This window comes from Sarcophilus harrisii, chromosome 4 (assembly GCF_902635505.1).
Source record: "Sarcophilus harrisii chromosome 4, mSarHar1.11, whole genome shotgun sequence".
Taxonomy (NCBI): domain Eukaryota; kingdom Metazoa; phylum Chordata; class Mammalia; order Dasyuromorphia; family Dasyuridae; genus Sarcophilus; species Sarcophilus harrisii.
Window position 1 is genome coordinate 298,279,109 of NC_045429.1, and position 15,614 is coordinate 298,294,722.

At 35.4% G+C, this 15,614-nt stretch overlaps 1 protein-coding gene across 1 annotated transcript; it reads left to right on the top strand.

Annotated features, from left to right (window-relative positions):
- Positions 1-258: 258 nt before the first annotated feature.
- On the top strand, positions 259-6,857 carry LOC116423698 (60S ribosomal protein L39-like). The gene is made up of 3 exons (XM_031968811.1): positions 259-333; positions 6,161-6,178; positions 6,801-6,857. The coding sequence occupies exons 1-3, from the start codon at positions 259-261 to the stop codon at positions 6,855-6,857; spliced, it is 150 nt and encodes a 49-aa protein (XP_031824671.1).
- Positions 6,858-15,614: the final 8,757 nt, after the last annotated feature.

Below are 15,614 nucleotides of genomic sequence, written 5' to 3' on the forward strand. Positions count from 1 at the left end.
AATGAAATACATACATTTACCAACTCTCTACACCAAATCCAAGACTCCAAGATAACCAAATATTAACTATTCTAAGCACCTGAGAAAGCCCTTCACTTTACAAATGAGCAATTAAAGGTAGGGGAGTGTTGAAAATTAACTCCTGTCTAAAAACAGTGCCCTAGCAGTCCAATGAATAAAGATATTTGTCACTGCCCTTTTTTATCTGATTCAGTCATTGTATAAACAGTGTGTAAACAGAGCAGTGACTTTTTCAACATGTCTTCACACAAGACTTTCAGAATCAAGAGATTTTTTGCAAGGAAGCAGAAGCCAAATTGTCCAAATTCTCAGGTAGATTCATATTAAAACTAGAAATAAAATTAAATACGACTCGGGGCGGAGCCAAGATGGCGGAGAAGACACACGCGTCTTTCTAAGCTCTTCTCTTACCCTCTTTATCAATATTATATCGAGCCTCAAAAATAGTCTTGACTGCTACAATTCGTAAAGATAAGAAGTAGAACAACTCACCAGCCGGAAAAAATCTGCAGTCTCGCCAAAAAAGGTTGGTTCCGGGCCAGGGGAGATCGGGCAGACTGGGAGAGAAATTAGGTTCCGAGGAGAGTCTCAAACCGAGGTGAAGGCACAGATCTCAGCACAAGCGCAGCCCCAACCGTAGTAGGGGCTTTCCTTGGGGCAGTTGTGATCCTGCACGGAGGAGGACGCAGCCAGGTTAGCCTCCAATCTGCACAGGGGGAGCTTCGGCTTGGGGCCATAGAGCTTTTCCAGGGCCGATTTGCATCAGGCAGAGACGCTGGGCAGGTTTGTGGCTGTCTGCGTTCTGTGGTCTGCGCTCAGCTCTATACTCAAGTCCCACTGAGGCCCGGCCTGGGCGGTGACACTTTCACCACTTGGTCTCAGCCGAGGGCAATCGATAATCCACTCAGCCCCTCTAAGCAGTTTGATAGCTCGGCCAGTGCTGAATCCACTTCCTGTTGGGGAAGGAAAACTCTCACCCAGAGCACTCCATTACCTCGGGCCGGAAATCGGTTTACATCTTTCCCTCTCTGCAGAGGGCTGGTAACCCCTTGCCTAGGAGACCTACCCAAGGCTTTAAAACATGAATAAAAGATGAAAAGAACAATCGACAGCTTCTATGCAGAAAAAGAGCAGGTCAGCAAACCTGAAGAGACCTCAAACAACAAAAATGCATCAGACTGTCCTCCTTTACATAATGCTTCTAGAAGAGACCATTAAAGTCTCAAAGAGAGTTAGAAGATAAATGGGGAAAGGAAAGAGAAGCCTCAAGAGAGCAAACAACTTCCTGAAATACGAATTGGAAAAGTTAAAAAATTCTCAGGAAGTGCAGGAAACAAAATTGGTGAATTGGAAAAATAAAGAACTCGCAAGAAAGTAGGATCCGTGAATTGGAAAAGACAAAGAACACGAAGAAAGTAGGATCTGTGAATTGGAAAAGAAAATAATTCACTAAAAAAAAAAATTAGTGAAATGGAAAAATTCCACAGACCAAAACAATACATTCCAAAACTCAATTGACATATACAGAAAGAAGAAAAAAGCTATTGAAGAAAATAATTTTAAAAATTAGAACTGAAACAAATTGAAACTAATGATTCCATTGAGACAAAGAATCAGTCAAGCAAAACAAAAAAATGACAAACTGGAAAAACCACGGTTATCTACTTGCAAAAACGACAGACTTGGAAAATAGATCTAGGAGAGATAATCTGAGGATTATTGGACTTTCTGAAAACTATGATGAAAAAGATAGATACTATTTTACAAATCATCAAAGAGAACTGCCCAATGTAATAGAATCAGAAGGTAAAATAGGATTGAAAAATTCATCGAACACCTTCTGAAAGAAACCCAAAATAAAAACCCCAAGGAATATTGTGAAATTTCAGAACTATCAGATTAAGGAAAAAATTTACAAGCAGCCAAAAAAAACCATTTAAATACCGAGGTGCCACAATAAGGATCACCCAAGATCTGCTGCCTCACATTAAAGGAAAGAAGGGCCTGGAATATGATATTCGAAAGGCACAAGAACTGAGATGCATCCAAGAATAAACTACCCAGCTGCTGGAGCATTTTCTTCCAGGGAAGAAGATGGACATTTAATGAAACAAATGAATTCCATTTGTTTCTGAAGAAAAACCAGAACTAAAACAAAAAATTTGATCTCCAAGCATAGAACTCAGAGATGCAGAAAAGGTAAAATAACTTTGAGAATTGTATTTCTTGTGGATATACAAAAAGAATACATGTATAATATGATAATATTGATATAACATAAAAAGGAAGTAGATATGGAAAAGGGATGATGGCAGAATAAGGTGGGAAGGAGGGATAAAAAGGGGAAACCACATCCCACAAAGAGGCTAAGGAAACTTATCATATCTGAGGGAATTTAGAGGGAGGAACATTGTGTGAATCTTACTCTCATCAGAGTTGGCTCAAAAGAAAAAATAATTGACATTTGTTTTAGAGAAAATTTCTCTCGCCTCATTAAAAACGGGGAGAGGAAAAGGAAAAGAAAAAAGGTAATAAGGGAAGGAAGGGGAAAGACTCAAAGGGGGAGGGAGGGATTATAAAGAGGATAATATCGTGATACAAGAGGTAATAAGTTTAAAAGGGGAAAAGGGGTTGGGGAGGCAAGAATAAGTAAAGCACAATCTGGGTTATTAGGGATGGCAGGAAATACAGATTTAGTAATTTAACCGTAAATGTAATGGGATGAACTCCCCATAAAAGAGGAGGCAGATAGCAGACTGGATCAAAAGTCAGAACCCTCAATGTTGTTTAAAGAAACACATTTAAAGCAGGGGATGCATATAGAGTAAAGTAAAGGCTGACAAAATCTATTATGCTTCAGGTGAAGTAAAAAAGAGGGGTAGCCATCCTTATCTCAGATCACAAAAGAAAATTGATCTAATTAAAAGATAAGGAAGGTAACTACATCCTGCTAAAGGGTAACATAAACAACGAAGCAATATCAATATTAAACATATATGCACCTAGGTAATGGCACTCAACTTCCTAAAGGAGAGTTAAGAGAGTTGCAAGAAGAAATGAACAACAAAACTGTAATAGTAGGAGATCTCAACCTTGCACTCTCAAATTAGACAAATCAACCTACAAAACAAATAAGAAAGAAATTAAAGAAGTAAATATAATATTAGAAAAATTAGTATGTTGGATCTTTGGAGAAAATTGAATGGAGATGAAGAGAATATACTTTCTTCTCAGCAGTTCATGGAACCTATTCAAAATTGACCATATATTAGGGACATAAAGACCTCAAATTAAAAGAAAGCAGAAATAGTAAATGCCTTTTCAGATCATGATGCAATAAAACTACATTCAACAAAAGTTGGGGAAATAGACCAAAAGTAATTGGAAACTAAACAATCTCATCTTAAAGAATGATTGGGTGAACGCAAATTATAGATACAATTAATAATTCCTCAAGATAATGACAATGATGAGACATCATACCAAAATTTGTGGGATGCAGCCAAAAGCGGTAATAAGAGAATTTTATATCCTTAGAGGCTTACTTGAATAAACAGAAAAGAAAAGATTAATGAATTGGGCTTGCAACTAAAAAACTAAAAAGACCAAATTAAAACTAATCAAATACTAAATTGAAATTCTAAAATTAAAAGGAGAAATTAAAAATATTGAAAGTAAAAAACTATTGAACTAATTAATAAAACTAAGAGTTGGTTCTATGAAAAGCCAATAAAATAGATAAGCCTTTGGTAAATCTGATTAGAAAAAGAGGGAGGAAAATGAAATTAGTAGTCTTAAAATGAAAAGGGAGAACTTTCCACAATGAAGAGGAAATTAGAGAAATAATAAGGAGTTATTTTGCTCAACATGCCAATAAATTTGATAACCTAAGTGAAATGGATGACTACCTCAAAATACAGACTTCCCAGACTAACAGAGGAAGAAGTAAATTGCTTGAATAGTCCCATTTCAGAAAAAGAAATAGAACAGGCAATTAAACAACTCCCTAAGAAAAAATCCCAGGACCAGATGGATTTACGAATTTTACCAAACATTTAAAGAACAATTTTAATGCTATATAAATTATTTGATAAAATAGGGAATGAAGGAGTCCTACCAAATTCCTTCTATGACGACATGGTACTGATACCTAAACCAGGTAGTGAAACGAGAAAGAAAATTATAGACCAACTCCCTAATGATATTGATGCTAAAATCTTAAATAAGATATTAGCAAAAGACTCGAAAATCATCTCCAAGATAATACACTATGATCAAGTAGGATTTATACCAGGAATGGGGCTGGTTCAATATTAGGAAAACTATCAATATAATTGGCCATGTAATAACCAAATTAACAAAACCATATGATCATCTCAATGATGCAGAAAAGCATTTGATAAAATCCAACATCCATTCCTATTAAAAACACTTGAGGTATGGAATAAATGGACTTTTCCTAAAATAATCAGCAGCATCTATTTAAAACCATCAGTAAGCATCATATGTAATGGAGACAAACTGCAACCATTCCCAATAAGATCTGGGAAACAAGGTTGCACTATCACCGTTACTATTTAATATTGTATTAGAAACGCTAGCTATAGCAATAAGAGCTGAGAAAGAGATTAAAGGAATAAGAATAGGCAATGAGGAAGCCAATTATCACTCTTTGCCGATGACATGATGGTATACGTAGAGAACCCCAGAGTTCTGCTAAAAGTTATTAGAAATAATCCACAACTTTAGCAAAGTTGCTGGTTATAAAATAACCCACATAAGTCATCAGCATTCCTTATATATCACTAACAAAATCCAACAGTCAGAGTTAAAAGAAATTCCATTTAAAGTAACTACTGATAATATAAAAATATTTAGGAATCTATCTGCCAAGGAAAATCAGAAAACTTATGAGCAAAATTACAGACCACTTTACCAATTAAGTCTGATCTAACAATTGAAAAATATTAAATGCTCTTGGATAGGGCGAGCAAATATAATAAAAGATGACAATATTCCTAAACTAATCTATTTATTTAGCGCAACAATCAGACTCCCAAAAACTATTTTAATGACCTAGAAAAAATAACAACAAAGTTCATATGGAAAACAAAGGTCAAGAATTTCAAGGGAATTAATAAAAAAAATCAAATGATGGTCTTAGCTGTACCAGATCTAAAACTATCTATAGAGCACAGTTACCAAAACTATTTGGTTTGGCTAAGGAATAGATTAGTTGATCAGTGGAATAATTAGGTTCAAGGGATAAAACAGTCAACAAATTAGCAACCTAGTCTTTGACAAACCCAAAGATCCGGCTTTTGGGATAAGAACTTTACTGTTTGATAAAATTGCTGGGAAAATTGGAAACTAATATGGCAGAAACTAGGCATTGATCCATATCAACGCCGACACCAAGATAAGGTCAAAATGGGTTCATGACCTAGGCATAAAGAATGAAATTATAATAAATTAGAGGAACATAGGATGGTTTACCTCAGACCTGTGGAAGGGAAGGTTTTTATGAAGCAGAACTAGAGATCATTACTGATCACAAATGAAAAATTTCGATTATACCAAACTGAAAAGTTTTTGTACAAACAAAACTAATGCAGACAGATTAGAAGGGAAGCAATAAACTGGGAAAATATTTTTACAGTCAAAGGTTCTGATAAAGGCCTCATTTCCAAAATATATAGAGAATTAACTCTAATTTATAAAAATCAAGCCATTCTCCAATTGAAAAATGGTCAAAGGATATGAACAGACAATTCTTGATGAAGAAATTGAAACTATTTCTAGTCAATGAAAAGATGCTCCAAGTCATTATTAATCAGAGAAATGCAAATTAAGACAACTCTAAGATACCACACACCCTGTCAGATTGCTAAGATGACAGGAAAAAATAATGATGATTGTTGGAGGGATGTGGGAAAACTGGGACATTGATTCATTGTTGGTGGAGTTGTGAACGAATCCAACCATTTTGGAGAGTAGTTTGGAACTATGCTCAAAAGTTATCAAACTGTGCATACCCTTTGATCCAGCAGTGTTACTACTGGGATTATATCCCAAAGAGATTATAAAGAAGGGAAAGGGACCTGTATGTGCACGAATGTTTGTGGCAGCCCTTTTGTAGTGGCTAGAAACTGGAAACTGAATGGATGTCCATCAGTTGGAGAATGGCTGAATAAATTGTGGTATATGAAAATTATGGAATATTACTGTTCTGTAAGAAATGACCAAAGGATGATTTCGAAAGGCCTGGAGAGACTTACACGAACTGATGCTAAGTGAAATGAGCAGGACCAGGAGATCATTATATACTCAACAAATATAGATGATGACCAGTCCTGATGGATCAGGCCATCCCCAGCAACGAGATCAACCAAATCATTTTCTAATGGAGCAGTAATGAACTGAACTAGCTATACCCAGAAAAGAACTCTGGGAGATGACTAAAACCATTCATTGAATTCCCAGTCCCTATATTTATGCACACCTGATCTTTGATTTCCTTCACAAGCTAATTGTACAATAATTCAGAGTCTGATTCTTTTTGTACAACAAAATAATGTTTTGTCATGTATCTATTGTGTATCTAGTTATATTTTAATATATTTAACATCTACTGGTCATCCTGCCATTTAGGGGAGGGGGGGGGGGGGGGGTAAGAGGTGAAAAATTGGAACAAGAGGTTTGGCAATTGTTAATGCTGTAAAGTTACCCATGTATATATCCTGTAAATTAAAGGCTATTAAATAAAAAAAAAAAAAAAAAAAATTAAATACGACTCAAAGAGGAGAGCCTGGAGGAGGTGTGACTTGATTTTATAAAGAACTGCCAGTGTGTTGACATTATATTCTATATCTAAATAGAAACATTTTATTTTTTTTTTATGGAGATCAGTTTCAAAACACTTTATAATGCCACCACTTTTATAGGAAGTAAATGTCATCACACTCTAATTTCAAAAATGGTCTGATGAGATGAAGATATAAAGAAATTTGCTGTTGAAGAAACTACTCTTGTTCTTTTTGTTGTTGTTGTTTTATATATTTATATCTATATATATTGTGTTGATTGGTTCAGTAAAATATGCATGTGATTTTTTAAAAATCTGTTTCTGGGTTTGAAGATTATAGGTTTTGATAATTAGCACTAGGTTTTAAGACATGTTTTCTCCTCTTTTTTAAATTATTATAATAACTTTTTATTGACAGAACCCATGCCAGGATAATTTTTTACAACATTATCCCTTGCACTCACTTCTGTTCCGATTTTTCCCCTCCCTCCCTCCACTCCCTCCCCTAGATGGCAAGCAGTCCTATATATGCTGAATATGTCTTAGTATATCCTAGATACAATATATGTGTGCAGAACCAAACAGTTTTCTTGTTGCACAGGGAGAATTGGATTCAGAAGTTAAAAATAACCCGGGAAGAAAAACAAAAATGCAAGCAGTTTACATTCATTTCCCAGTGTTCTTTCTTTGAGTGTAGCTGCTTCTGTCCATCATTATGTTTTCTCCTCTTTTTCATGCTTTAAGGCATAATAATTTTTCACATTATAAGTGTGCAATACATATTTTTGAAACAAAATTTAAATTGAACTGCAGGTAGAGGATGCTTCTACGAGGCCAAAGGACTCAAGCAGGAAAGCAAAACCATACAAAATAGTGTTCCTTTGATGCTAACACTACAAACCTTTCTCACCCTGCCCTAAATTTCACAACTAAATTAGGGGAATTGTATCTAAATTGTATCACAAATTGTATCTGGATTCTTCTAATGCAAGTGCAAGGAGCTTCCCATCATTGTATCTAATGATAGGGTGGCAGTGCCACCTAGTGGCTAGTTTTAAATTCTTCACAGGGTAGGGGAGAGAGACAAAGACAGAGAGACAGAGGCAGAATCAGAGACAGACAGAGAGGGAGAAAAGAAAGAAAGAAATCTTTGACTATAAAGTTGTCACCATCTTTAGGGAATTAGGGAACTGTTCTTTTTTAAAATATTAACAACAATATTAGTTAGCATTTATGTAGAGCTATAAAGTTTGCAAAGCACTTTACGTAATGGTAATAAGTAAGCAGTCACCCTATGTGAGAACCCAACCCTATATGACCCCAATATGTGAGACCTGATTAGAATGGCATGAAATACAAAGAGAAATGGGCCAAAAATTCTCTGAGAATATGAGTCCGTGAATGCAAGTTGGAAGAAGAAACCCAGAGTGGAGCTGCACATGGAGATGATTTGGGCATCTTTTTCATTTCCAAGGACTCACCAAAAACCAAAGTTTCTATATCCAGGTTAATGAGATAACAAGTTATTTCATTTGATCATTATAATTAACTTATAGAATAAGTACTATTACTATTCCAAATTTACAGATGAGGAAACTAACTTCAGAGACTTGTCACATTTCTAGTAAATGTGTGAGGCAGATTCAAAAGGAATTCTTTCTGACTCTAAGTTCAAGATTCTCTTTACTTCTTGCCCATTTTCATCTGCAGGTGCTTTTTCTGGTGAAAGTCACTACCACTCCAATATCCAAGACTACCATGAATAGAGGGATAATAGAAGAGAGAGATAAAGTTTCTAAGTCCTTTCCCAGGGAAAATCAGGGAATTTCCTCTCAGGGACTTGTCTGATACTCCTCCATCAGTAGACTGGTCTGGTCCCAGAATATGTGGTTCTGAACTGGTTTGTGATAAACAGTCCCAGGGCTTTATCTGATTCTTTCAACTAATTACAAGATATTTCCTGTATGTTTTCATCTGATTTTATCCAATGATCAAAACATCATATTTCTATTAAATTAAATAAGGATTTCTCATATCTATTTTATACTTTTGATTGAATTATTATTTCTTACCTACCCTTAATCATCTAATGCACTGTGGCCTCAGTCAAAATGAGATCAGTTAAAGGCCTGACATTTAAAAAGGCCAGGGTCTCTCATTGCATCCCAGGCTATCTCCAACAGTCCCGACCTATATCTGGCCACTAGACCTAGATGACTCTGAAGGAGTAAGGCAGGTTACCTTGCCTTATTTAACTCCAATTCACTTGCATGTCAGGGCATCATCTCCTTGATGTCATGGTCGTCTTTGAGAATGAAAAATAAACAATAAGTATTATTATTATACAGTCTCCTGAACCTTTTGTAATTGCAATTATAAATATGTAGGCTCAGAGTAGTATGGATTTTATACCTTTATTCTCTACCTCCTCCCCTCCCCCCAGGAAAATATCTGTGCCCTCACCAAATCAACTGAAGTTGTCAAAGTCTATCCATAGTCCTGAATCTTGGATAATTCTCTAGTAACTCACCTCTGTGACAAATTACCTATGTAACTTTAATCAAATTACTTAAATTTTTGAAGGTCTGTTTCCTAATATACAAAATGAGGCCATTGAACCTAATGGTCTTTAGATTCCTTGCAGGCCTCCTATGATCTTGTGATTCTTCCCTAGTGCTTTGTATTAAAAAGTCATAAGAAAAAGCACAACAATTTATGAATTTCTCAAATGTGTTAGTGCTTTCTTGTGAAGTCCAGATTAGCTCCCTGGAGGCCTCAGAATCAGGATAAGCAAAAGTCCCTGTCTTAGGGAGAGAAGTGAAGGAGATGAACAAAACTGCCACATGCTCTCCACCGACCTCCCTTCTCTACATCCTTCTCCAAAGTGACTCTGACTTGTTTCTCTCCTCCCACTAATCCCTCCTACAATTCTCCTAACCCCAAGCATTGAGCTAACATTAACTGTAAGAAGAGAAATTACAAACATGCTAATAGAGTTATTATCCAATAGGTAATTAGCCTTAAGTGCTCAGTTGTCTGATTCAAATGCACCTATTCAGAGTTTCAGCCCTTTACACTTTCTAAGCCTTCCCTAACCCAAAGACAAGAAGTAAAAGGAAAAGAAAATCAAGCTCATTCCTTTGGTGGGAGAACTTAGTCCCCATAGATTTCCCAGAGAATGTGGGTCTCTTTATAGGAACTAGGAAACTGAAGTTGACTGGAAATCAACCCCTCATTCTTGAGAGAGGAAACAAGTTGTCCCGGGTTAAAAAAAAAAAAAAAAAAAAACCTGTATGATTTTTTCATCACAATACTTCATTTGAACTAAAGGTCTCGATGAAATAGTTCCATTTGTCCCTTTCCAGATAGAGCACACAAAGATGTCTCCAGAAATTCTTTACACACACACACACACACACACACACACACACACACACAGACATGTTTCTCTTCACCATAAACACATGAAATTTCCCCAAAGGGAACTCCTTATAGGGGATAAGGTAATAGCTAGTTAACTGGGAAAGTATAACTCTGAAAGGAGAGGAAAAGAGATTCATAAATTCAAAGACAAGATTATATGATATCAACATAGATAAGCAATGAGAGAACAGATACAGAACTGAAGAACCTGCAATGGCATATAAAAATCCAGTTTTTAACTGACTTCTAATTAGGATAAAAAGGTTAATTAAAAAGGAAAATATTCAGAAACAGCCTCCAAAAGATGTGGGGCTCCCCAAAGGGATTGAGAAGTTTAGTCAATTCTTTAAAGCAGTCCATAATATCTCAGAAAAACTAGCTAGATTCATATCTCAATAAAGCAAATAGTATAGGTCTGTTTAAGACTAAAAAAGAAAGAAAAAAAAAGCATTTATTTGTTATCAGAGTGTGCTCTAGGTAAATTGCTAGGCAGCAATATTTAGAAATTTGATTTAGGAATTTAAAATCCATTCTATCCAAAGTTAATAGATATTAGTTCTTAAATGTTAAAATGAGCAAAAAACCAGACAACTATAATTTAAAACAAGAAACCCAAAATGCTTATTCTTCTCTAGGAAATCTTTGTACTAAGTTTTCCAAGAACAAGAACCTTTCTGGTGAGTCCATGGAAATACGAAAGATGCCCCAAATTATCCCTATATGCAGCTCCCCTCTGGATTTCCTCTTCAACTTGCATTCATAGACTTGGAGTTTCAGGAACTTGATGGCCCATTTCTCCTTGTATTTCATGCCATTCTAAAAAGGTCTCACATATAGATTCCCTGCATGTAAATTTGGGGGTCACAAAGGGTTGGGTTCTCACATAGGTTGGCTGCCTACTTATTAACAAAGATATTTGTTTGGGATAAGTGAGGATAAAATTGGGGAGAAATGGGCCCCCAGTTCTTAGTTTGCAATTTTTCAATGGGAACCCCTAAGGCATCCTTGGGCAATAGCATCTACATCAGACACCAAGGGCAAAGTGATGTCAGATTCAAGGCTCACAAAGAATGCATCAGATATCAATGCCATATTTAAGGGGAATATCTTGAAGATTCCATAAGAAGCCCTTCCAGGAACTGTGAGTTAGCATTTTGATACATCTACTCTCTGAAACTGCTTCTTCCCTTGTGAGAGAATAAATCATAGACTTTTGGGAAGATATTTTGTATTAATTTTCCTTGCTATATCATCTAAGTAAATACTCTCTTTCTAAATACTAACTGAGTCTTGCTAACTAAACAATAATCCAGTATAAGAATAGCAATAAGAATTCCTCTAGGGACTTTTGCAGGCCCAAATCTTAAAAGACTACTATTAGAGTCTTGAGGGAATACAGTAGGCATGATCTTAAAAATGTTCCTCAGTATTAGTGTAAATTGAGATATTAGCTCAGATAGTACATATAGTAATATGCATTTTATTTGCATTTGGCTAAGGCTAAACAAGGATATAAATGTGGGCTAGGAGAATTTTATCAATTTGCTATTTGATTTTTCCCTTTTTAAGAACCTCACACATCTTCTGAAAGATGTGAAGTCAAATAAAATACTAATGGACTAAAGGATCTAAGACACTGGGGAAAAATAAGGAGAGTGGAAGAGAGCAAATTAATATTTTATTCCCTCATTAATAAATCAATATTATAAGTGTTAGGACAATAAAAAGATTACCTCTCAAGGAGGGATGTGTGAAACAGTGTGACCCTTGAGAGGAGAGGTGATTAAGAGAGAAAGAGGTCTTGAAAACAAATAGTAAGAAACAGAAAATTCTGGAGATCAAATTCTATAAAATGGGATAATGCATCTCTATGCTTACTCCTCATAGGGGATAAGGAAATAGATAGTTAACTGGGAAAGTATAACTTTGAAAGGAGAGGAAAAGAGATTCATAAATTCAAAGGCAAGATTATATGACATCAAAATAAATAAGCAATGAGAGAACAGATACAGAACTGAAGAACTTTGGATTAAGGTTCTAGAGCTAAGGTTCATTTCCTACTACATACTGCTCTCCTTCTCTCTAGATTTAGCAATCCTAGCAATAGATTCTAGAGAATTCTAGAAGATGTAAGAATTAAGAAAGAGGGTGAAAAAATCATAATTCTTCTTGGAAATGGACATTAAACATCCATACCACTTAAAGGTTGAGGGGATGATTAGGCACCACAATCAACTGAGCTGGGAAAAATAACAATTAAACACACACAGGAGAAAAGAAAATAATTATAAAAAGTAAATCCATGAAGTCTGACAAGGAAATGACAGCGAATGAAAATAATGCACAAAGAAAGAAACTATTTTTATGTTGGTCCATGTGAGACAAATAAACATAGTGAATGCAAAGGATTCTAATCTGAGAAATTTAAATTTCCCATCTCACAGGCATTTAGGTTAAACTAACATTATAGTTTTCTACTCAATGTATCTTTGGGTAAATTTCCAATGTTTTCCATCAATATTTAATAGTTGTCTCAGTTTTTGCTATTATGGTCATGTATGATTCTTAACTTTAGGGGTGTTCCTTGATAAAATCTATCAAGGAAAACTATCTTTCCTCCTATGGTTCTTATTATGGTAACAGCTATCATGTACATGTCCTAAATATGTCAAATACTATGGGAGAGTGCATTCATTCAAATAGAGCAGATACCAACTTTTGTTCATTTTCAGTAATTAAGATAGGTACATTTAATTCATCTTAAATACCTTAACCATTAGGCTTCTTGTTTAAAGTTTTAAGGCACTATCACTAGATGTATGTTCATCAGAGTGGAATAGTAATCCTCTGAGTTCACAAAGATACCAGCCCAAAGACTTGTAAAAGCCCAAGATCACTTATTCCAATCCTGAGTTCAGCCATTTCTATTACAGCCAATCATTGTGGAAATGTGTGGACTTCTGATCCATAGCTCCTAAAAGTGGGGAAAACTATTAGAAATATCATAACCTATGTGAGAGGAGGGTTGTTTTGTAGAAGCTGAGAAATTTTTCTTTTGGAATGATTTCTTTCTCAGATATTGGCATTACATACTATGGGCTCAAAAATAGGCACAAATGTAGACTCTCTCAGGCCTAATGAACTATGATCCCCCCAAGTGTAAATGCCTGAGTGCTTATCTAAGTAGTCGTGTTTGTGTATTTTTAATCAAACTAAGAGTCATTCAACTGCATCTCAAAATTTCTTCCAAACAAATTTATCTTCAGAAACATAAGTTTTTGCATATAATTTTTTTTTTTTGCTGGGGTTACTAGGTTACCAGAAAATCTTCCATTTAAGTTTAAATAGCCAGGAAAATGGACATCAGAATCTAATAACACTATTGGTATCCCCCCAAACATTCTATTTATATAAAGCTGGCTGCAAGAACAACAACCTGAAGTCTTCCTCTTGTAATGGGTTTAGAGAAAACATGTAAACTACAGTGGCAGTAAGTTGATGAAAGAAAAAAAAAAGACAGAGAATAAAGATGTTGTTAGAGTAGAATCAATATAATTTGGCATAGGTAGAGGAAGTGAGAAAGAACTTAGAATACAGGATGGATTGCTACATTACAAATCTGGGCAGCTTGAAATTTCTCTCATCAGAAGAAAGGAAGGAGGGAAACAGAATGATTTGGGGGATGGGGTGGAGGCAGAGAGGAAATAACAAATTCTATTTTAAATACATTGAGTTCTAGGTGCCTATGGAATATTTAGGTGGAAATGCCCAAAAAGCAGTTAGTTATTCTGGAACTCAGAAGAGAGATTAAAATTATATTTGTGAGTTATTTGTCTAGAAATCATAATTGATGTTGGTGGAATCGTGAATACATCCAGCCATTCTGGAGAACAATTTGGAACTATGCTCAAAAAGCTATCAAACTGTGCATACCCTTTGATCCAGCAGTGTTACTACTGGGCTTATATCCCAAAGAGATCTTAAAGAAGGGGAAGGAACCTGTATGTGTGCAAGAATGTTTGTGGCAGCCCTCTTTGTAGTGGCGAGAAATTGGAAACTGAATAGATGCCCATCAATTGGAGAATGGCTGAATAAATTGTGGTATATGAATAATATGGAATATTATTGTTCGGTAAGAAATGACCAACAGGATGATTTCAGAAAGGCCTGGAGAGACTTAATGAACTGATGCTGAGTGAAATGAGCAGGTCCAGGAGATCATTATATACTTCAACAACAATACTATATGATGATCAATTCTGATGGACCTGGCCATCCTCAGCAATGAGATGAACCAAATCAGTTCTAATGGAGAAGTAATGAACTAAACCAGCTACACCCAGCGAAGGAACTCTGGGAGATGACTAAGAACCATTACATTGAATTCTCAATCTCTATATTTTTGTCTGCTTGCATTTTTGATTTCCTTCACAGGCTAACTGTACAATATTTCAGAGTCCAATTCTTTTTGTAACAGCAAAATAATGGTTTGGACATGTATACTTATTTTGTATTTAATTTATACTCTAATAGATTTAACATGTATTGGTCATCCTGCCATCTAGAGGAGGGGGTGGGAGAAAGGAGGGGGAAAATTGAAACAAAAGGTTTGGCAATTGTCGATGCTGTAAAATTACTCATGCATATAACTTGTAAATAAAAAGCTATTAAAATAAAAAAAAAAGAAATCATAATTTAATCAGTAGAAGCTAATAAGATAACTGAGAAAAAAGAAGAGGCAAGGTCAAAGACATGGGAGATACCCACAGTTAGTATCAGGACACGGATAATGATAAGAATGAAGGAGATATGGCAGAATTATTTAGTCAGAGGAGAGTTAGTTAGTCAGGAAAGAGCAATATTACAAAAACTGAAGGAAAAGAGAATATGAATGGGAGAAAAAAAAGAAAAGCTTAGAACTAAATAAACAGAAAAGTATACAAACCAAAGCAATACAGAGAAACAGTCCCTGGTCTTGTCTCTTTAGCCTGCCTTGTCTTCTTTATAATTAATCCCATAGGGAAGGACAGCTTTATTTGGAGACTACTTCCCATATGCCTGCCATGTGGCTTTTCACATTAAATGTGTAGCATAATCATTGACAACAAGGAAATTATTCAGTCCCATATTGATGTTGTAAAGTACTAGGGAACCAAAAGCTATTTAAAAAAGAGTTATTGATAAAATTTCTGCAAAATGAGCAAAAGAAATTGAAACTGCTGTACAAAGAGAAGAATTATTTTGAGTTTTATTTTCTTAATATAACTTTTTATTGACAGAACATATGCATGGGTAATTTTTTACAACATTATTTCTTGCATTCACTTCTGTTCCGACTTTTTCCCTCCCTCCCTCCACCCCCTCC